We start from the raw sequence: 22,211 nt of genomic DNA, 5'->3' as shown, positions 1-22,211 counted from the left end.
ATCAGAAAAAAATAAACATAACATTAAAAAAAGAAAGAATAAAATCCAGTGGGACAGAGACATGGGCAGCTGCCACAGTATGACTGGAAAGATCCAGTTGGTCTGTGAAAAGCCAAAGCTTACTGTTCCCCTGCCAATATTGTGTCACAGAGGCTGAAAATTTGGAAGCTAGGGATCCTGGCCTACAGAGTCTCAATGGACCCCAACCCAGTGCAGACCATGGCCAGGAATACTAAAGGCACCAAGGGTCTACATAAAGCTACAGGAAGGCAAGGAGTAGAGGGGCCAAGGATTGATTTTTAGGTTGTCTTTGTGTAGCTAGGCCATGCAACACCTCTGATCTCTGGCATACCCCTCTATACAATGGGGGCGCTTATCTCCCAGAGTACCTTTGAGGAATAAATGAAATGGCCAGCAGACTTCTGGCCACATCTGAGTCATTTCAACAACCTTGCTGGTGCTGGTCTAGGCCAAGTGCACCCTGTGTTCTCAACATTTGAACTTGCTATGCACTCCACTGAGAAGGCTTGCCCTGAGTCATTTCATAGGTTCTCTATTCCTTTTATTTGGGCTTATAGTACAAATGCTGTGGCCTGAGGCTTCCCAGTACTCCCTTCCAAGAAAGACATACCCTGTCCCCTCCCCTACTTCTCCTAGTACATACAAGAAACACAGACATGACATCATATTGTTATGCCAAGATTACCCAGATGGCGAGACCCCCAAAAAAGACCACCAAGACTCGATACCGATGCAACAAACACAGGGTCCTGTATTATGGCCTCAGGGCTTCGGATCACAATCCTTCCTGATGGAGCAGGATAGGAGAGTGATACCGGAGCTTCAAGGGTAATGGGTTTATAAGGAAAAACTGTAATTAGGAGTGGGGGTCACAGGGACGTAAAGACAAAACCATAAGTGGGGGGTTGTGAGTCTCAGGAATGTGGTCCTTCAGGCAGGTTGGGTGGAGGCTGGATCTCCAGGGAAAGTTGTGAGTCTCAGGAATGCAGATCTTCCAGCAGGTTGGGTCCAGGAGGCTGAATCTCCAAGGAAGTTGTTTTATCTCAGAGGCTCATTGGGCATTAATTGTATCTAATTGTTCCGGTGCAGTTTCTGGAGAGTGTTGGCAGGTGTCATTCCCAGAAGGCAGGGAGAAGGGCACCTAGAGTTCGCCTATAGCCCATCATTAATTGTAGAATATAAATTACATATAGGATGTGGCATTGATTTTACCCCTACAATGTGTGTCCCTGTTTGCTGCTATGCCCCACACATGCCTAGCATAGCTTTTAAAGGATGTAGACCCTATCAGCTTTGCTGCTAGACCCCTGCTCTTTGACCAACAAAAATGCCCACAAGAAGAAGTATCGGCATCCACAAAGAGTCACTTGATCTTCAAGGGTCAACTAACATGACAATAAAAGATCAAGATGATAAAGTCCTAGATATTGGGCACTGAGTGGTGCAAGGACAACTTGGAGGGAGAAGCGACAGAGATGGATAGAGGCTAGCCAAGAGGAACTGAGGAAGGGCTAGGCCAAACAAAGAGGAATGGGAGACAGCAAATGATAGGACACAAGCTAGAAACACTGACTCTATGGTGACAGTGTGGTATTAGTGGGGCAGTATATGACTGAGCCCTTCCTTAGCATCGCCTCTGTCTTTCAAGCCACATGATCCCCCCCCAACCCCCGAAGAAAACTCATGATCTCACAGTCATTTACAGATGGGGGGGGTGTGTGTGTGAAAATGGAACTCCAGGAAAGTAAATCACCTGTGAGAGATCTGAGAGGTGGATTTGATGTCACCCTGCCCTAGCCTGGGACCTCCGAGCATTTCACCCACCATCCTAGGTTCTCTGTAGCTCTCGCCCAGGTAGAAGAGCCATGTCTGCCTGCTCAAAACACCTGACTCCCACTCATTTGGGAAAGGAGTGCACCGTCTCAGGGGTGACCCCCAAAGGGGTATGTAGAGGAAGGTGAGGGCTTGATCTAGGCTTAGTAACGGAATCTACAGACAGAGTTAATGCAAGTCAAGAACAAGCTATGGAAACTGCAGAGGGTGAGGCCTGTAGCCTTAAGGATGCCCAAACAAAATGGCAGTTCTTCCAGGAATAGTGGCCCAATAGGAACTATGCTGTCCCTCAGATTAAGTGAGATCCCATGGGGGCTCTGACAAGCAGAACCCTGGCAGAGCACAGAGGTACCCTCAAATAGGAGGAGAGGTTCATCCAGGACTATTTACAGTGTTTAGGAAAGCTGCTCCAGACCATGCAGTGTCTGGGACTGAGGCCTTACCCACTCGGGAAGAAGGGTTAGGAGCTGCTAACAGAAAAGAGTGACAACAGGTGACAATTTGACAGGAACTGCAGTGGGAAGAGGAAACCTCCTCTGAGGAATGGCTTACGTTGTGTTTGTCTGCAGCAGTGTCTGTGGGGCATTTCCTTGATTAATGATTGATGTGAGAGGGTGTAGCCCACTGTGGGGTCTGCTTCAGGCTCCCACCTTGCATTCCTCCCTTGGCTCCACCCCCCCACGCCCCCCCCAGATGATGGACTGTAACTGTCAACCAGATGACCCTTTCCTTCCCCAACTTGGTTCCAGTCAGTGTATATTATCACAGCAACAGAGACACAAACTAAGACACAGTGAGAGCTCTCCCAAACTTCCAGCCCCCACCCCCCAGGCTGAGCCGTGGCCTTCTAGAGTGACACAAAGCTGACCACAGTGACCCGACAAATAGAAGCTGTGCTAAGGTTTCTGTTACTGTGATAAACACCATGACCAAAAGCAACTTGGAAAGGAAAGGGTTTCTTTCAGCTTACATTTCTGCATAGTGGTCCATCTCTCAGAGAAGTCCGGGCAGGAACATAGAGGCAGGAACTGATGCAGAGGCCACTGAGGAGTGCTGCTTACTGGCTTGCTCCTCTTGGCTTTCTCGGGCTACTTTCTTTTGGCACTCAGGACTACCAGCCCAGCGGTGGCACTGCCCATGGGAAGCTGGCCCCTTCCACATCAGTCATCAATCAATAAAATGCTCCACTCGCCTAGAGGTCAGTTCTGTGGAAACAGTTTCTTGATTAAGTTTCTTTCTTCCCAGTTGGCCATAAAAACTCGCCAGCACAGGGGGCTGAACACCTCGGCCTGAGACTCCTCCATCCTAGCAGCTTCCTAACTGATCCACCATTCCTTTACTGCCTCCACAACCAGATACCAGAGGGCAAGAGAGAACCCACCAGTAAGTCCCCAGTCATAGGCCTCAAGAACTCCCAGGTCAGAGAGTCGTTGGGAGGCACCAAGGCACAGGCTGAGCAGCAGCAATCCTGCACGGGCCTTCCTGCCCTGGGAGACATCTCCTCTAGAGTGCCAGCCTCCTGTCTGGAGCTGCCCCGCGCTCCCCGCTCCCTCCCCACCCCCACCCGACATCGTCACTGTTATAAAGTCAGTTTTGTCTAAAACAAGATCGATTTATAATGACACATCCCTTGCCTGAGCCTAGAAAATTCCCTCCGCTTTTCAGAGCCTGCTTTTCTTCCTCCTTCTCTCCAGTGCTTATTTCTGCCTCGTGTTTCCTGTAATTTGCAAAGATTAAAGATTTAAGCTTCTTTTATTGCCCTGTGCTTTCCCTGCCCCATTATGCATTCTGCCCATCACCCCTGCCTCCTCCCGCAGAGCTCCCAAATCCATTCTGCGTGCACAGAAAACACCTCCCCCAGGTAAATCTCACCTTGTGCATGCCAGGCCATGCTCCCAGAGCAGTCTGGCGGAGCCTGCCTTCGGCAGGCGGAACTCAGCGGGACCGTGCTCCGCGTGATTCAGCACAACTAGTCATGTTAAGCTATCTAGGGTTCCGGCGCCATCCCAATTAGCATGGGCTTCCTCGCGCTGGGTATGGGGGAGCTTTCCTTTTGTCTCTGTTCTCTCACGCTTTCTATCTCTGGGTCTTTGAATCCTGGCGTTCAAGGACGGGTAAACAAATCCTTCACAACCCTAGGGGCCTGCGCCTTGGAAGGAGGTGGTGCTGTAGTATTTGGTGATGTGAGCACCAGCAGGGCTATCAGGGCAGTCCTCCTGGGTCCCTGCTCAGAAGGGGCCACCAGCTTGGTGTGATGCTGGCACGACCACCTGGGGATTCTTGGAGTTTTTATTTGGAGTTTATTTTTTATGAGTACATTTGCCATTCTATCATTTTTACGGTGTTTTGTTTTGTTTTGTTTTGTTCTTCAACGAAGGGCCCGCATTGGCATTTTGTTCTATGTACATGGTCCCAGATACTATTCCTATCTTGGCTGTTAGGTAGGCTGTCTCACCTGCCATCTCAGCAGGTGGAACCTGTAGCTCCTAGGGTGCTGGGGTTCCCCCACCCCCCCCCCCCCCCACCCCATTCCTCCAGAACCTGGGTGGCTGCATCAGGTCACAAGGCAGGGAACAGCAGGCAGCTGTGGAGGTTAGGCCTCCACTCCTTTGTTCATTCAGCATTAATGGAGTTCTGCTCTGTCAGCTGCCCTGTATTGGGGAAGTTGGGGATCTGACAAGGAAGAAGACACACCTGTTCCTCACTCCTACTCAGACCCCAAGAGCTACACAGGCCCTGCTCACAAGGAATGAACCACACTCACAGCGAGGAAGAAGAGAATGCCAGGCTAAAAAGCAAGAGACTGCTCTAAGCCCTGGCTGCGCCCTTGCCTCGCTCTGTGACCTTGGGCAAGTCGTTTGGGCAAGTCATGCACTCTCGGGTTGTATCGCTGTCTCTCCAAACATGGCTCAGGTGACCTGTAACGGAATTCCTGGAAATGAAGGCGCTGGCTCTTCCCATAATGCCTGAGTCAGAATCTCTAGTGATAGATCCTGGGGTCGGGGTAGAGGGTGCTCTGGGGGTGTTTAGTTCTAACAACTGTATTTGATAACTCTCAGTAAAGTACCAGGTTTAGGAGATAATGAAAACCAGGGTGAAGAGAGGAGCAGGGGCTAGAGGGGGTGGCCAGTCACAAACAACCTAGAGAACAGTACACACACACACACACACACACACACACACACACACACACACATACACACATACACACACACACACAGGGGGGGGGCGTGGGGAGAGACTGAGACTTAAATATTAAAAAATAATTTGGAAAGCAATTAATGAAGACACCTAATGACCATATGCAAGTGTCCGTGCATCATGCATACCTGCACACATGCATACAAACATGTATATACAGCACGAATGCAATGCATACACAAGGCGGGGGTTGGGGGGAAGGGATGAGGTGGAAAGAACACAGAAACATCCATCTTCTCCTCTTATCCATCCAATTGCTGATAACGTAAAATAAAATGAGGCTGTTTTAGCATTACTCTCTCTGCTACAACTACTATTGCTTCTAGAATCAACCAGGATGTCTCGCAAACCCCTGACCCAGACTGATTAATCCCGGGAAGTTCTTCCTTGTCAGGCTCCCCAGGGCCGATTGTTTTGCCCATTACTCATGGCGTTTTCCAACAGAAAAACTTCGTTTCTCATTTCATCCTGGAGGCCACAAGCCATGTGTGTTTTGAGCCCATCGTTACTGGCTAGAAGATTTCCTAAGCCCAGTTGTGTAGCAGGCAGTCTTGCAGCTTCCACTAGCTAGAAACAAGTTCGGGCAGCTTGCCAGTTCCTTCCCAGGGCTCCCCACTAGCACTCGCTTCCTCACAGCCCAAGCATCCTTGTAACTTCAGCATGCTGCCGTGGTCAACTGCTTCTCCTGCCTCGGCCCGTCCTTGGGCTCCTCATCCCCTCTCTTAGGCAGGATTTAGAGAGCATCGCTTCCGTAAGTGACCACTGGGCACCCTACTCTCCCTCACGGTTTCCTTCTTGACCTAAAAACCTCCATTGAGAATCTGCCAGCCGTGGGTGAGCCAGGGGCAGAGAGGAATAAGAACAGGTTTCTTCTCCTGAGGAATTGTGTCTCGCCGCCAGTGAGCAACGTCATCAGCTATAGGAGATGGTGCTATAAAACCATAGGTGACCAGGAACTTGATTGGATAGTGTAGTCATTCCTTTATATTGCTGTAAAGGGACACCACACTCAGCTTATAGAAAAGTTTATTGTGGCTTACAGTTTCAGAGAGTGAGTCTGTGAGCATCATAGCAGGGAACATGGCAGCAGGCAGACAGGCGTGGTGCTGGAGCAGTAGCTGGGAGCTTACATCTTGATCCACAAGCAGGATGTGGGGTCAGGGTGGGAGGAGAGGAGGGGAGGAAGCTAACTGGGAGTGGTGCAGGCATTTGAAACCTCACAGCCTATGTTCAGAGAGTGATCTACTCCTTCTCACATGGCCACACCTCACAATCCTTCCGAAACAGTTCAACTGACTGGAGACAAAGCAGTGAAACGTAAGAGCCCATGGAGGCCATTTTCATTCAAACCATCACAGATAGGGCACTCTAGGTGAAGAAGCCACAGAACAGTTGGCCGACTGGAAAGAGGGAGGATGTATACACAGCTTCCCATGACTCTTTCCCAGTATATGAAGCCCTATTGGAAGCCATATCCTGGCAAAGGTCCTCTCTTTACAACGCCCCCTATCAGCCACCGGATGCCTCATCTAAATAATTTCTCCAGTTCTTTCTGCCTGCTGGGCCCTAAATATATACACCCTTGACCTTGGAGTCTTATCCAGCTGCAAACCATAGAGCAATCCAAGCCTGCCTCGGTCAGTAGCTGCCACACGTTCTGTAGTCCTAATCTTCCTGTGTCTGCCTCCCCCCCGCCAGACGGTTTCTTCTCTAGCAGTTTTGATGTCCTCCCCAGCCATGGGCCCAGCACTTACATATTCTTCCTCCTTCCCTAAGACTCACCCTCCATCCCAGCATCCCTCCTTTCTACGTGTACCACCCCCTCCCCATTGTTTTCTTTTGAAGCATTTAATTTGGAATCCCAACTGCCCTTGCCTATTAGTAAATGGATAAGCTTTAAGTCCAGAGCCCCCACTCACTCATTCGGTAGGTGTCCCTGGGCGCCCTGGTAAAGACCGTGATGGAAACCCACTGACAAAAGCTCAGCTACAGAGCCAGGTGCGGTGGCGCATGCCTTTAATCCCAGCTCTTGGGAGGCAGACGTAGGTGGATTGCTGTGAGTTCGAGGCCAGCCAGTGAGTTCAGGATAGCCAGGACTGTTACACAGAGAAACCCTGTCTCAGAAAAAAACAAAACAAAACAACAAACAAACAAACAAAAAGACTCAGCTCTGGGCTTCAAGATGCCCAGACAGCCTGGGACAGTCACAGAGCGTGGCAGAAGCTCTAGCAGGCAGATCAAGAGAAGTTCTGGATGGAGTTGAGAGACTGGGTTCTTCAAGGCAAATTCTGGAAGGATCGGGTGGACAGAGCAGAAGAGCACTAGAGGCAGGCGATCCATGTGCCTGTGTACAACAGGAAACGGCAACAGCCAATTCCAGCAGCCTGGGGAGGCCTGAGCACATGTGCTGTGGAACAGAGCTGTGCCCAGAGCAAGGCTGGAAGTAGAGGGCAGAAGGGTATGGCTGTGGAGCCAGGCTCCTCATAAGCAATGGGGAGAGCTATCTATGTTTGCACGTCAGAACGTCATCTGTGCACTGCTGTGCACCCCTTGGTGCATGCTCCGCTCCACCACCAATGAGCACAAACTTACTGAGAAGCCAAGTTGTGCCCCTCCAGTCACTTCTTACTGCCAAGAGCCATTTCTCCCGCCCAGGCTGTCAGGTCGGCCTCTGCTTTGGCTGCCTATCTCTTGCAGCTCCGAGGAGGTAGGCATTCAAGCAAGCCCTGTGTTTTCATTTCTAGTGCTACACACTGTTTTTCTCTTCCTGACATTCTCATCTTCAGCTCATGGACCAGTGTAGAATTTAGCAAATAAAATATAAGAGCTTCAGAGAATTTGTCCAGGAGGCTGGATGGGAGCTCGGGAAGCGATGTTTCTAGTCGCATAATCACATTTTATAAATACGGTGACTGAGACAGGGAGGAAACCTAATTGGCCTGAATTAGATTCACATTCCTGCTGTAAGTAAAAAACAACATGATTTTTTAGAATTCTAAGGTCACAGGCCGGAGAGATGGCTCACTGGTTAAAGGCACACACTGCTTTTCCAGAGAAAGAGCACCCATAGCGTGCCTGTAGGTTACAGTCTCCTTTAACTGCATCTGCCTCCTCTGGCTTCTGCAATCACACATGCGAGTGTGCACACACACACATACACACACACACACACACACACACACACACACACACCTTAAAAAATAAATCTTTAAAAACTATTCTAGGCATGTTTAGTGGCGCCTTTAATCCCAGCACTTATGAGGCAGAGGCAGGTAGATCTCTGTGAGTTTGAGAGCAGCCTGGTCTACAGAGTGAGTTCCAGGACAGCCAAAGCTACATAGTGCTACCCTGCCTCAAAAGGCAGATAGACAGACAGATGATAGATAGATAGATAGATAGATAGATAGATAGATAGATAGATAGATAAAATTTTAAAAAGTCTTACGGTGCAGTCAGGAGATGACTCAGTAGGTGAAATACTTATGTCAGAATGAAGATGTCCCTTCTGTTACCCAGAACCCATGTGAAAGAGCTGGGTACAGCGGTGTGCACCTGTAACCCCAGCACTGTAGATTAGAGACAGGTGGGTCTCAGGGGCTAGTTGACATAGCAGAAATCTTGAGCAGCAAGTTCAGTGAGAGATGCTATCTTAAAATAATAATTAATGATGATGATCATGATATGGAAAGCAATTGAAGAAAGGCATCTTGACTTCAACCTCTGACTTGCACAGGCTCCCACACAGGTGAGCTACACACACACACACACACACACACACACACACACACACACACACACACACAAAACCATACACACATGCACATACAACCATACAGATACACACAAACACGTGCACACACACACGGATATACACACACACTCATACACACACACACACAACCATGCACACACACAAACACGCACACTTCCTAAAGTCACAATTCTAAAGTGGGCTTCCCTAGGTTTATAAAACCAAGGCTGACAGCAAGGCTATGCCATGTTGCCTTGATGGATCTGCAGGAAATCCATGCCCCGGCTCTTTCCAGCTTCTAGAAGCTTCATTCATCTTTTCGCTGGTGACTTCTGCCCCCTCTTTAAAGCTGGCAGCATAGTCTCTTTACCTTCTTTCTCTGCCTCTGGTCTCGGCCCCATCTCACAAGGACCCCTAGAACTGCCCTGAATGTACCCGCTCGCTGAAGGTCATTCTCCATCCTGGGGTCCCTTCACTTGGTCCCATCTCTGTGGAAAGTCACAGACTGGGGGTTCAGTGTGGAAGATGGGGAGCCATTATCCCTACCACAGGATCCCTGTAGTGTTCCCTAGAGTTTCCTATCCCCAGGACCCTATGAGCCCCAGCCTTCGCTGACCCATGGCTCTCTCCATATTTGTTCTTTCAGAGGAAACGACGTTTGAAGCAGGCGTGAAGGTTCAGATTCACAGTCAATCTGAGCCGCCTTTCATCCAAGAGCTGGGCTTTGGGGTGGCGCCGGGGTTCCAGACCTTCGTGGCCACGCAAGAGCAGAGGGTAAGTTCCCCGTAGTCCCCAGCTCAGGGGTCTTCAGGTTAGCTCAGCTACCTCAGAAGCACTCGGAGGACAAATGAGGTGCCCACTTCTGGCTGGAACTGAACTGGGTGTCACAAATGGCTTTCCTCAGAAATCAGGGAAGCTGCTAAGTAACCGCCTTCGCCAATTCTCCAGAACTTTCTGGAGACTCCTAAATCACCTGTACAAATCATAACATACTCTTTTGTCTCACTAAAGGTTGGGTTTTCTTCCCCACCCCACCCCCCAGAAACATTCCACCACTCCTTTTCATTATTTAATTTTTGCCTGTGAATGTTAAAAAAAAAACAAACTGCTGAGCCACGGTGCATAGTCTTATCATCTGTGTTAATGAAATCCGAAGTGGTCGACGAAAGAAAAAGGACGGAGCAGAGGAGGGGGCGCAATCACAAACCCTCCCCCCTTAGAAAGAGCAAAGGTTCTTCCTGTGAGCTTCCCACCCACCCTTTGATATAGTCTTGGGCAGAGCCCCACCCAGCCAGCGGGGTCTGCAGAAAAGCAGGGAGCAGCAGGCACCAGTCATGTTTAAAGTAGGTTTTACAGTTCAGAAGGGAGACCTTCTCAAACTCGGTGGAGAGGCAGTCTCCAGGCAGAACAGTAGTGAGACAAACCCTGCTTCTCTCCAACTTCACGGATGCTTGCCTGGAATAAAAGTGTCCCGGCTGGGTCACCCAAGACAGTTTGCTGGATGAGGCAGGAGTGTGTGGTGGCGGGCTGGGCTATGGTTACAGAGCAGGCTTCTGTTAGAGCCTGCCTCTGCTGTCATCTTCCACCTGGTACTGACCACAGCTCTTTAGCCACATTCTAAAGTGATATTCTGAGTTTAAAACTGGTTTTAGATCCATCGGTAAACTAGTTATATTTTTTTTAAGTCTCTGAGGAAGTGTGAATGTTGCAGGTCTCATTCGTAGCCTGTCCTGTGCATAGGCCTGGGCAGCTAGTTCAGGACAAGGTCAGCCTCCACTGTAGTGTATACAGTGGTATGATGGCTTTGGGGCAAGGGCACAGATTCTGAGAGGACTCTGCAGACACCAGCAAACAGCAAGTATTCCTGAGGGCAAGGCGGACAGCTGGGCCAAGTTTCAGGCTAAGGATGTGACTATCAAGAATGTGAGTTCGAGGCCAGCCTGGTCTACAAAGTGAGTCCAGGACAGTCAAGGCTAACACAGAGAGACCCTGTCTAGAAACAAAACAAAACAAAACAAAAAACAAAAACAAACAAACAACAACAACAAAAAAAAAAAAACAAAAGAAAAGAAAAAAGAAAGAAAGAAAGTGAGCATCTGAGTTGCCCAGTATAGGCAGACAGCCAGACTGCCTAAAAGAACCTGAAACATCAGCTCTTAGCTTCAGTGGGCTCCTGGATACCTCCAAAAGTAAACAAGCCCAGTTAAAGAGTAGAGGCCACATCTCCATCAGTAATACTACAGTAGAGTCAAGAGTCCAGGGTGAATGGCCCTTAGCTGGGAATTTTACAGTGGGATTTAGAGGGACAACGAAGGAAGGTAATGGAAAGGAATTGAGCAGTGTCAGAAAAGTGAAAACAATGGATACCCAAAGAAGGTGTGGTCCTGTGAGTGGGTATGGTCCACGTGAGTGGGTGTGGTCCATTGCGGGGGGCGTGGTCCATGTGAGTGGGTGTGGTCCTGTGAGTGGGTGTGGTTCGTGTGAGAGGGTGTGGTCCATGTGAAACCCATCAGGGTATGCCCCTGGTACCTATAGAAGTGGAGCTCCTCTACCTCTAAAGAGCCTGGGAGAACAATCCCCATCAACCCTCAAGTATAGCTAAAACGAAGAGTTCATTCTTTTCACACCTTGGTTTTTCAAGGTGACCCTTTCTTTTGTGAGGGGCTAGAGTGTGTTGCCCTAAGGATATAGCCATGATCTGTTGGAAACTATCAGTGTTAGTTCACACCTGCAGAGGCCCAGATGGAGAACTGGTGAAGAGGCTGGGGTGTGGCCGAGGAGAGCTCCCTCAGCAGTCCTTTGTGCAGTGGGAGCAAGCCCCTGGGGCTGCAAAGAACCAAGCGCAAGTTAGACCAACAGATGTGCCAGGGAACTCTTGGATGCTCAAAAAGAGCTGACTTTGTGGTCGGCTGGATGTGCCTCCCTTGGCTGCGGCAACAGCCCTCTGGGGTCTACCTTACTCCTAGCACAGAGTGTACAGCGCTCTTCAGCGCCTGCCCGATAGCTTCTCTCCCCGCTAACGAACGTTGGAGAAGGGAGCCTTCATGGAGGCTGCTGCTGTTGAACAGACTGAGAGACAAGGTTATTCCTCCCTCCTTACTCTCCGTTCGTGACATGGAAGAAAATTCTAGGCTGGGTGGGAAGCTGGAGCTGATGATTCCTCAGAAGCTTAAGTCGGGTGTTTCTCTTGCCAAGATGAGACAGAGGGGCCCCCCGTGGTGAGCAGGATGAAGAGGAGAAACCTGTTCACAGCAGCGTCCCAGGGCAGAGTGGCTGTTTGCACTGAAGGGTATTGGTGGCGAATTCAACCTCATTCCTTTCAGTGTTTCTCTGATTATTACAGCTGATAATAAGATATTTGTTAAACATTTTACAGTCCTCAATGCATTTACGCATCATCTCGTTTCATCATTTCATTCATATTAATAGAGAAAATGCAAAAACACATCCCGGAGCTAAATCTAATAATACATTATGTTTACATGTATAGAAAAGAGCATATTCACGGGAAATAAGACTTGAAGGAAATAAGCCAAAATACCCACAGTGGGGCAATTATGAATGATTCATTTTCTTTTCCAGCTTTTCACGTCTTTTGTAACGTGGCTTTGGTCTATTTATTTGTTCAGCAAATATTTGTTGAGTGGTTATGGGGGGAAGGGGGAAGCTGGGGGAGGGGGAGGAGTAACTGGTCAAGGAGAGCAGGCCCAGTTTTGGCTCCCCTAGAAGCTCCAGGCGGGTGTTTGTTTTAACAATGGGGGGAAACCTTGTCACGTCAGTTTCCCTTGGTGTTTGACTCTCAGCTGTACATTTTCTTTCTACCAAAGGGACCGCGGTGCTCAAACATGGCATCTCATGAATGACATGAGTCATTTTTCTTTCTCATTTTGTCATTTCTGAGATGAGGGGACCGTTGTTCGATGGGGGTTAATTGGATCCCCACGTGACAATCAGAATTGATCCTTTTTCTTGGTGGTAAATATCTAATAATCGTCAAGTGATTGCAGAATCTGTGGCTCATGGGTGAAATATGGTGGCCGCATCCTTCTCAAGGCAAGAGCGCAATAACACAGAGTACAAGGAACCGTTCGAGTGGGCCGGAGGTGACAAGACAGTGTGGAACAGAAAGCCTATTCTAGAAGGGCCATGTGATTCACACTAGGACAGTTGACTCCAGAGTAGGGGCCCTAAGAGGCTCTTGTGCCTGGAAGCAGCCAGTGCTGAATGGGGGGGGGGGGGGAACTCATCTTCTACAGTAAAAATCCACATAATTACACACATGCTTTCGAATTTATTTATTTATACTATGATCCCAAAAGAACATGCTCTTGAGCTAAATACCAGAGCAAAGATTGCTTTTCTAAATCTGCATTTGCCTTAAACCCAATTAGACCAAGGCATGTCCCTGCCTGAAAAAATACTCCCTTGGATAGCTCGGCTCTCTAGGAGCCCATGCAATAACCCAGAGCCCCCACCACCACTGGAGACAGGCCGTGGAAGTGGATGTAGATCCCTGGTAACTGAGCAAAGCCATGTGAAAGTACCAAGCTATCAAACCATCTCCAGCGTGGGCGTCACAGGCAGACACCTTGTCAACAACATCAGGCCTTCACTAATTCTGCTGTGACTGACAATCATGCTTTGCTGTCGGAAGGCTTTCACCCTTCGCCCTTCCTCTTTGCTTTGGTATTTAGCTATGCTCCCAACATATGGAAGGAAACCCCTTGAGGTCCACAAGAAAACATTATCCTCCTCCCCTCCCAGATAGAAAGGCCCCACCCCTGGGCGGGAGGTACCCACCGCTGGCTGACGGTGGCTCTTCTCCAACTTCTAAATTCATCTTCCTAAGTGCCTTTCAAATGAGAAGCCTCGTTTGTCAACCTGACAGCCAGCCCGTGGTTTTAGCATCTGCTTCACAAGTCCCCATTAGACATGGAGGTTTGCCGGGTTGTTATTGTTTTTTCCTTGTTTTTCCAGGCAGTGGTGAGAATTTATTACACAGGTCCTCTGTGTGACTTCCACCAAAGCTGGAGCCTTATAGATATGGCAGAATCCAGTTCCATCCCGCTGAAGCACTGGAAAAGTTCCAGAGAGACAGCTTGGTGTGTGTTTCCTCCCTGTACATCCTCAGGGTAACCTGTTTCCCACAAGTAGACCGAAAAGAAGAATCAATTAAGAGTCTACCAGCTTAGCTACTTAATGACTATGACCATGGATCCCCCATAGTAGAAATGTCTCTGGATTCCCCCCACCCCCAGGCTTTCAACATTTTTTTTCTATACAATATGAGCTTGTTTTTCTCAAGATGGTGTTAATGACAGGGAAGGGGGGAGGAAGGTCTCTTGAAGGAATTGTTGATTAGCTTCGATGAGCTGTGTACCGTATCCAGTTGTGTTGGAAGACTCCCAAAAAGTCATGTAAAATAAGATACTTTATTATAGATAGAATCGTAGTGTGTGTGTGTGTGTGTGTGTGTGTGTGTGTGTGTGTGTGTTCCATGGATAGTACCTTAGGACTCCCTTAGAGTTCATAGAATCTTCCCTTTAAGGTTCATAACCCTCTCATTGGATTTTTTTTTTAATAGACAACTTCCTTGGAGCTCCATGGCCCCAAATCAACAGCCCCTCAAATCAGCAGCCCCTCAAATCAACAGCCCCAACTAAATTCATTCTCTTCTCATGTCTCCAAATCTGCACCCCAAACTGTTGTTCACCTTAGATTTTCCCAACCCTGTAAGTGGCCTAATGACAAACTTGCTAGATCACAATCTTGCTCTTCATCTGTAAGCTAAAGAGAGTGATGGCTCCTATGCTTCTTGAGGTCCTACGAGTTCTCTAGAATAGTTTTTGGTACGCAGTGAATGCCCAATAAATTCTAGATATAATTACCACCATCCCAGGTGCAATTTCAATTCAACATTTCACAACTGCACTTGGATAAGAAACGCAGCCGCCTTGCCAGTCCCCTTCCTGCCCGTCCTGACCCTCTCCAACTCACCCCGGGGCATTGATGTGATCATTCTAACGTACATTGGCAGCACCTCCCTCCCTCACTAACCACAGCATGAAGCCCAGGAGTCTCTTCGCAGACCCTTCCCGCTCTGCCTGCCTTTCCAGCAATCTCTCAGTCCACTCACCCCACCTCCCACAAAACACACCACCACTGTACCTTACACTGTGTGTTTACCCCCTACCTGTCACACCCTCTGTCCCTTGTCCTGCTCCTTCTCCGCGGCTTCTTTCCTCCTTGGACCCAGGCAGAGGGGCGGAGGCCCAGTGTCTATTGATTCACCTACTTTATCTTACTCCGGAGACAGGTTAATAAATCAGAAGCTTCCTTGGTTGGGTCCTGCTGGCCAGTGCTGTGTTATCTTTTGATTCATGAGCAGCTTGCTATCTGAACTCCCAAATGCGTGATGTTTGGTTTCTGAGGTGTGTTTGTTTCTTTTTAATAAGAAGTAAGAAAATCTGTACAGGACACTTCCACACATAGGTCAAAAGCTGTCTCGTCTTTCTTTGCCAACTGGAAAGGTGAAACAGTAATCGCAAACAGATCTCTTGGAGATGCCAAGCACGGTGAATGAACGAATAGGAGCAGTCATGATGGCTCGTACGCTCCCTTGGCAAGGGCAGAGGAGAGAGAACCTGAAAAAGACATCTCTTTCTTGTCCCACCACCACCCCCCTCCTCCTTCATGCTTGAAAACTACTTACTGAGTTTTGTTTTGGTTTTGTTTTATTTTTGCTTTCAGGGCTGGAGAAGTTCCTGGGTTTGTTTATGTTGTGAAAACTGGGCTGGACAGGCCTCAGTAATCATTCTCTGTGGGCTGCTAAATCTTAGTGTTCCCCTGCTAGATTGTCCTGCCTTCCCCCACCCCAGCCCCTGCAGGCTCCCCACCTGCTGAAATGCCACTCCCTCACCCCATCACAACAGCAGCCAACTGCCTCTCAATGTAACTGTAGCTAAGCACACAGCCATGTGCGTGTTTTGCTCCACCCAACGAGAGAGTGCTCTTGGGAGACCAGGCTTCCCCAGTAACAGACCAGAGCCCAACACTGTAGACCAGTAAGTGAGTTATCAACAGAGCTCTAGTGTTTCAGTGGTTTCTCCCAGCCCTACAGCTGTTTCTCTCAAAAAAAAAAAAAAAAAAAAAAAAAAAAAACCAAAAAACAAACAAACAAACCTCCTCATTCTGAAATAAAGTCATCACTCCTAGTGTTACCTGCTGCATGTGTTAAGATAGGTCTCGGGGTCCCTGGAAAGTACTGGTGGCCCAGGTAACCACTGGTGGGAGAGCCAAGGGGATCCCAGTAAGGACAAATAGAAAATAGGATGGAACCCATCAACATGGGATCTCTGAGAAGGGCAGACGAGATGGCTGTTGAGGATAAGGTATGGTAGGAGAGCTTTGGCCTGGGGAGTAGGGTGGGGCGGTGAGTGGCGAGTGGGCAGGAGCTGTTCCCATGGTGGCTGGAGGAATAGCTCAACAGTTGAGAACACTTACTGCTCTTAGAGAGGGCCCAAGCACCTTCTTCTGACCTCCACAGGCACCAGGCGTGTGTGTGTTGCACATACACACACTCAGACACACTCACATACACATAAAACAAACAAATAAATCTTTTAAAAACAAAACAAGAGGGTTGAAGTTTTTTAAATGCACAGCGGGCCCACGAGGCGGCTCCATCGGTAAAGGCCCTCGCTATCAAGCGTGATGACCCGAGTTCAGTTCCTGAGACCGTAGTGGAAGGAAGAGAATTGGCTCCTGCAAGTTGTCCTCTGACCGCCAGACGTACGTGGCAGCACACACACACAAATAGAGAAGCCTCCTTTCCCAGCCCCCGCCCACATGAAAACCATATGCATGCACCCAAGATGCCTGAGGAGATCTTTTCTGTAGTAAGAAATTAGAGGGCCCCGATATGGGGGGTGCAGAGGGGTGGAGAGGGGAAGATTCCAAGACAGACTGGTAAAGGAAAGAAGTGACTCGTAGGACAGTATGTTCAGTATGGCGTTGTTTGTATTCAAAGAGCCCACACGGTGATCTGTACTGACTTTACAAATGCACATCAGCATGCAGAAACATGGCAGAGAAGGTCACGCGGGCTGGGGACTGCAGAGGAGCAGCAGACAGGTGTGTACAGGCAAGTTTATCTCTTTTTCTAGACTCCTTGGATAGTTCTAACAAGGGCTCATTTGTATTTTTTTATCTTATTTTATTTTATTTAAATTTATTTTATTAATTTATTCATATTACATCTCGATTGTTATCATTTGTATTTTTTATATATGAATTGTACGAGTTTTTTTAGAAGGACGTGCATAATTCAGCTAGTAACAAAGTATGTTTTGTGATTTGGACTGCACATCTAACCCACAGGCTCACTCAGAGAAGGCTCGGTTAGCCTGTCCCTGGGCTGGTCCTGTGACACCTTCTCCAACAGACAGGCTCCCTCTGGCACACACAACCTCTCCTCCCAGCACCTGCTGAGGTCATAGAGACTCCTGTGGCTCCGAAGGTTCCCTTTTTATTAAAAAAAAATAATAGTAGTAACTCTTGTCTGTTCATGAACTTATTGTTTTAATCCCAAGACCTACAAGCACAGTTTCCAAAGCTCATGGAAGAATCTGGAGGTCCTAGGAGAGACAGTCACCACACCAGGCCTGACTCCATCCACACATGCAGAGACAAGAGCTACAGTGACCTTACGTGTTCATCTCTGGGATTGAGACAGATTCCTGCCCGTGTCCAGTACTCACCTCCAGGCGGAGCTCATGCTAGAGGGTCTGACAGTGTATGGTGCATATGTGTGCATACCCACCCACAACAGTGCACACACACACACACACACACACACACACACACACACACACATACACTGGGAACTGAAGAGAAGCCATGTCTGGAGTCAGCTCAGTAGAAAAGAGTACCCAAGGTGGGCAGCAACCCACCCTGGAAGCCAAGCATGTAACATACCACTAGGGATGCTACTTCTGTGGCCAACAGGGTGACTGGGGGTGAGGGGGCTGCCTTGGCCTGTCCTGAAAGCCTTCTGGTCGCCTCCTCAATGGGCAAGGAGGGAAAGCGTGAGCCCAGCCTCAATCAGACTTGGTTAAGAGTAGGTCCTCCGCACTTGTCAGGAAGTCGTGGCGAAAGAGGAGAAAGCAGTCGTCAGGGATTATGATGCGTCCTTGTCCATCTTTCCCGCAAGAGCCAGAATCCTTCCTAGAAGTAGTATCCCCATTACCATAGGTGCGACCCCGAAATCTAATCAAGTAGAAATGACTGACCATCACTCGACAGAAAATAAAACTAGGACACAGAGAGCGGAGATAAGTGGCCAAGGACATGCGGCTAGAAAGCCGCGAAGCCTGAAACTGAGATGCGCTTCCCACCAAGATGCTGGCTCTAACCACTGAGAAGTTCTGCCTTTAGGGCTCATTGTCTTCTGGTTTGGCTCTGGTTGGAGAACGGGGTGGGAGGGGAGCACAGAGAATAGAAAACAGGCTTAGAACGGGGCCTCCTCTGTGCGACTGAGGAAGGACCCTCGGCTCAGCAAACAGAAACTTACAGAAACCTGGGGTAAGGCAAAGAGGAGGCACGGAGAGGTTTTTACCCAGCAAAAGTAGAGCATCACCCTAAAGAGCAAGTGGAGACTGTTTGAGGCCCAGGACCACCAGGAACTGGGGAAGGAAGCAGCAGCTGCCAGAGCCTGAGGGCTGTTTCTGGGCTCCCCACAAAGATCTTAGCAAACACCTATTGCAGAACGCCAAAGAATGAGGAAATCCCTGTAGCGCCCTCGCTTAGAGATATGAACGGCATCGTCTTCAAAGTCTGCTCTCTGTTAGTGTTGGGCTCTGCCTTGCTTAGGACTCTGGGGACACAAAGGCAGAGACTAAAGCTAACACCAGGCAAAGCTGGTGGCCACTGAAGGCTGCAGGAGGGTCAGGAAAACAAAGACTGCAGTGCAGCGCTGAGACTGCGCATCAAGGAGCCTCCTTTTCTTTCCTCCCCTTCCCTGTCTTCCCTTCCCCCTCCTCTTTCTCCAGCCCTCCCATATGGCTCCCCTCCCCCCAATGCGAAGTGCCTGGGCATTCTTCCTGCCCCTGCCCCCCATCAGCCAAAGTGGCCGTGCCTGGTCATTTTCCTTTGGACTGGGTGGAGCAAGTTGCCATGATGACCTCTGACCTGGCATATTCACTAGCTGTGACGCTGGTCTCCTTTTGTTACTGCACACCACTATTTCCCAGAAACCTCTCTGTCACAGGAAGTCTCTAACATCATGCCAGCATTGCATGCCAGCTCCTGAACCAGAAGCCACCACAGTCAGCGCCATCATTCCTGTTCTTAGCCTCTCAGGACACCTGTGTCACCATGAGACTGAGAGGGCACCAGATAACCACAACCTCTTGGCGAGACAGGCTTCCCTGTGCCCATCTAACCTCCCAGGAAACTAAGGTTTGGTAGTGGACAGAGGCAATTTGAAGTCAGACCTCTGACCTTCTAGTGCCAGGGCTCTGTCCACCTCCCTTCCCTTCTTTTGAACACTCCGAGTAGACAGAACCCATAGGGAACAAAAGGACATGGTGTCATTCCAGAGCTACACACGTCTTCTCTATTGTTTGGTGTGTATGTGTGTGTGTGCGTGCATGCTTGTGTGTGTGAGAGTGAGTGTGTTTGTGTGTGTGTGTGAGTGTATGTGTTTGTGTGTGTGCACATGTAGGTGTATGTTTGTGTGTGCATGTGTGTGTGTCTGGTATGTGCATGTGCATTTACTCAGTAGCCAAGTTACGTAAGTAGGCATTACTACTCTGTCTCCCAAGACTCAGCATGAAGTCCAAAGTGACGGTGACTTACTCATGGCTGCCTGAACAGTTAAAGGGAGAAAATCAAACGTTAACACTCATGCAAAGTCCTTCAGTCATGGCTTCGTCCCTCTCCCGGATGCAGAGGTCATCACATGTAGTCTGACACACCACACGGGAACTGCTATTACCTTGGGATGGTATGGGAGTTAGACTTGCATTGGAAAGCTTTAGGCTGGTTGGTGGTAGTGATTGTGTGTCTGATTTCTTCCAACCAAGGTGTAGTGAGAGACCGTGGGTTTCCTCTCTCGCTTTGGTCAACAAAGACAAACATATGGAAAACAATTTTTAGGCTCTGTGTTTCTGGTAACAAAGGACATGACCCCAGAGAAACGGAAGAAAATTAAAAGTGAGCCCTCTGATTGTCCTAGATTGAGTATTCTGGGCTGCAAGGCAGGGCAGAGAGACTCAGAAAGATCCTGGTGAGTCCCTTTTAAAAACAAGTTAGCCGAGAGATCAAAACATCACAGAAGAGATGGTACTCGGAAGACAGGCCCCTTGAGAAGTCAGCAGGCTCTGGAGGTGCCATACATACACAGGAGAAAACTGCTCAGACACAGGAGACAAAAATCTGGGCGGGTCAGGGGACACAGTGGCCAGCAGTCACATGAAGTTAGAAGCTGCGCCCATTCCTACCAGCCAAAGTGAAGGTCTTCACAGCCCACAGGATGCTGGGTGAAGCGTCCACCAGGCCCTCACATCAGTAATCTGGAACAGTCAGCTCGGAACTGAGCCCTCTGTGGGGCAAATCTTAGAGCCAAAGCCCAAAAGATCAAACGATTTCCAAGTAACTTCAATATGTTTCAGGAAGAATTCTCAGGAATATTTATAGGTATATAAAAATAACCAATATGCAAATGAAGTAAACTTCATAGAGTCTGGCGTCCAATCAAGTATTACCAGGCACACAAAGAAGCAGGGGGAAAACACCACAATGGGAGAATGAGCTCTCAGTATAAAACAGCGCACAGCTAACAAGCAGCAGAAGCGGCCAAAATGGAGCTGGGGAGATGGGGACTCAGCGGGTAAGATGGGGGCTCAACAGGTAAGATACGTGCCACACAAACATGAGGACCCGAGTTCATTTGCAAAGCACCATATAAACACTGGCTGCGTAGCTGAAGCATCTGTAACCCCAGCACGAGGCAGAGACAAGGAGAACCCTTGGAAGCTTGTAGGCCAGCTAGCCCAGGATATGTGAGAAGAAGAAAAAAAAAAAAAGAAAGAAAAAAGATGGCTTCCATGGAACAAGGAGCAAGGTGGAAGGCAAAGACGGACATTCAGGGCTGTTCTCTAACCTCTAAACAATGAGAGAGAGAGAGAGAGAGAGAGAGAGAGAGAGAGAGAGAGAGAGAGAGAGAGAGAGAGGGAGAACACATACATACTCATGAAGAATTTGCCAAAAGGATTACTCTCTTTTTTCAAAATATGAACATAGAATATATATACACATGTATAATTATTCATTTATAAAACTAAATGTGTGTTTATGAATTATATGTATTTAAAAGCCCGTGTTTAACTCACAGGATAAAAATCACAGTGCCTGAGGCCAAAAACACACCAAAGAGGATTAACAGCAAATAAGGCATCACAGAGAAAGACTGAGAAATACAGACACAACAGAGGGGGAAAAATTTTTTTTAAATAAAGACTATCAGTTATCTGTGGAACAACTTCAGGTGGCTAAATAACGTGCTTTTAGAGTCTTTGGATAAAGGGGGGAAATGCCGAAAACTCTGTGAAATGATGCCAGAGCCTTTCCAAAGTTGATGAAGATTATAAACCTTTAGGCCTCCCCACAGGAACGGAAGAAACCCACACCAGCATTGCCCAAGGCCAGTCACAAGCGGAAGCAGCATAGGAGCATGTAGGAAAACAGGCACATTAATACAGAGAAACAAAAACCCAGGAGGGCTGTCAGCTCTTGGCTGTAAGACTAGGAAGGCCAGAATGGAGTAAGCCCTGCCCAGAACGGCAGGGGGAGGGGTAGAAATCTGCCAATCTAGAATCCCATGCCCTGTGAAAATATCTTCCAAAAAAGAAAGCAAACATCCTAAGACACACAAAAGCAGAAGATGCTGCAGGCCTAACTGAATCAGACACATCCCCGGTGTCTCTACATGCCAAACGGTTTTCCCCGCCCCCCTCTGAGTGAAAAAGAAAATGGCAGCAGACTGAAACATGGACCCTCCTGAATAGGGTGAAAAACAGCAGGGACTGTGAAAATAGTGGTGAATAGAGAATACACCTTACTACTTAAGTTTATTTAAAGATAATTAAGAGCCTAAATAACAACACTGTTTCATGGTTGCCAGCAACAGCACAAAGTCCAACAGAGGGGTGCTGGGAAATCCTAGTCGAAGCTTTAAACTAATCCAAGTGCTGAAATATGGACAGTGACAGATTCTGATGAAAGGCATTTTAAGAACCACAAACAACCAATATGTTAGAAATCTATATTATAGCTGCTTATTCAAGGAAGGGTAGAAATGGAACCAGAAAAGTAGCCAAATGCTATCAAAAACAGAGTCCTGGGG

General features: G+C 48.4%; 1 protein-coding gene across 2 annotated transcripts in view; it reads left to right on the top strand.

Moving 5' to 3' along the window:
* Nucleotides 1-22,211, top strand: part of LOC127200056 (acid-sensing ion channel 2-like) — a 269,275-nt gene that overhangs the window by 187,235 nt on the left and 59,829 nt on the right. For both annotated transcript variants that reach the window (XM_051158114.1, XM_051158113.1), the window contains exon 3: nucleotides 9,453-9,580. In XM_051158114.1, coding sequence (XP_051014071.1) covers nucleotides 9,453-9,580 — 128 coding nt within the window. The remainder of the gene's footprint in view (nucleotides 1-9,452; nucleotides 9,581-22,211) is intronic.

Source organism: Acomys russatus, chromosome 16 (genome assembly GCF_903995435.1).
Source record: "Acomys russatus chromosome 16, mAcoRus1.1, whole genome shotgun sequence".
Taxonomy (NCBI): Eukaryota; Metazoa; Chordata; class Mammalia; order Rodentia; family Muridae; genus Acomys; species Acomys russatus.
Note: the sequence above shows the minus strand (reverse complement) of the source record. Positions and strands in the feature narration are given on the sequence as shown.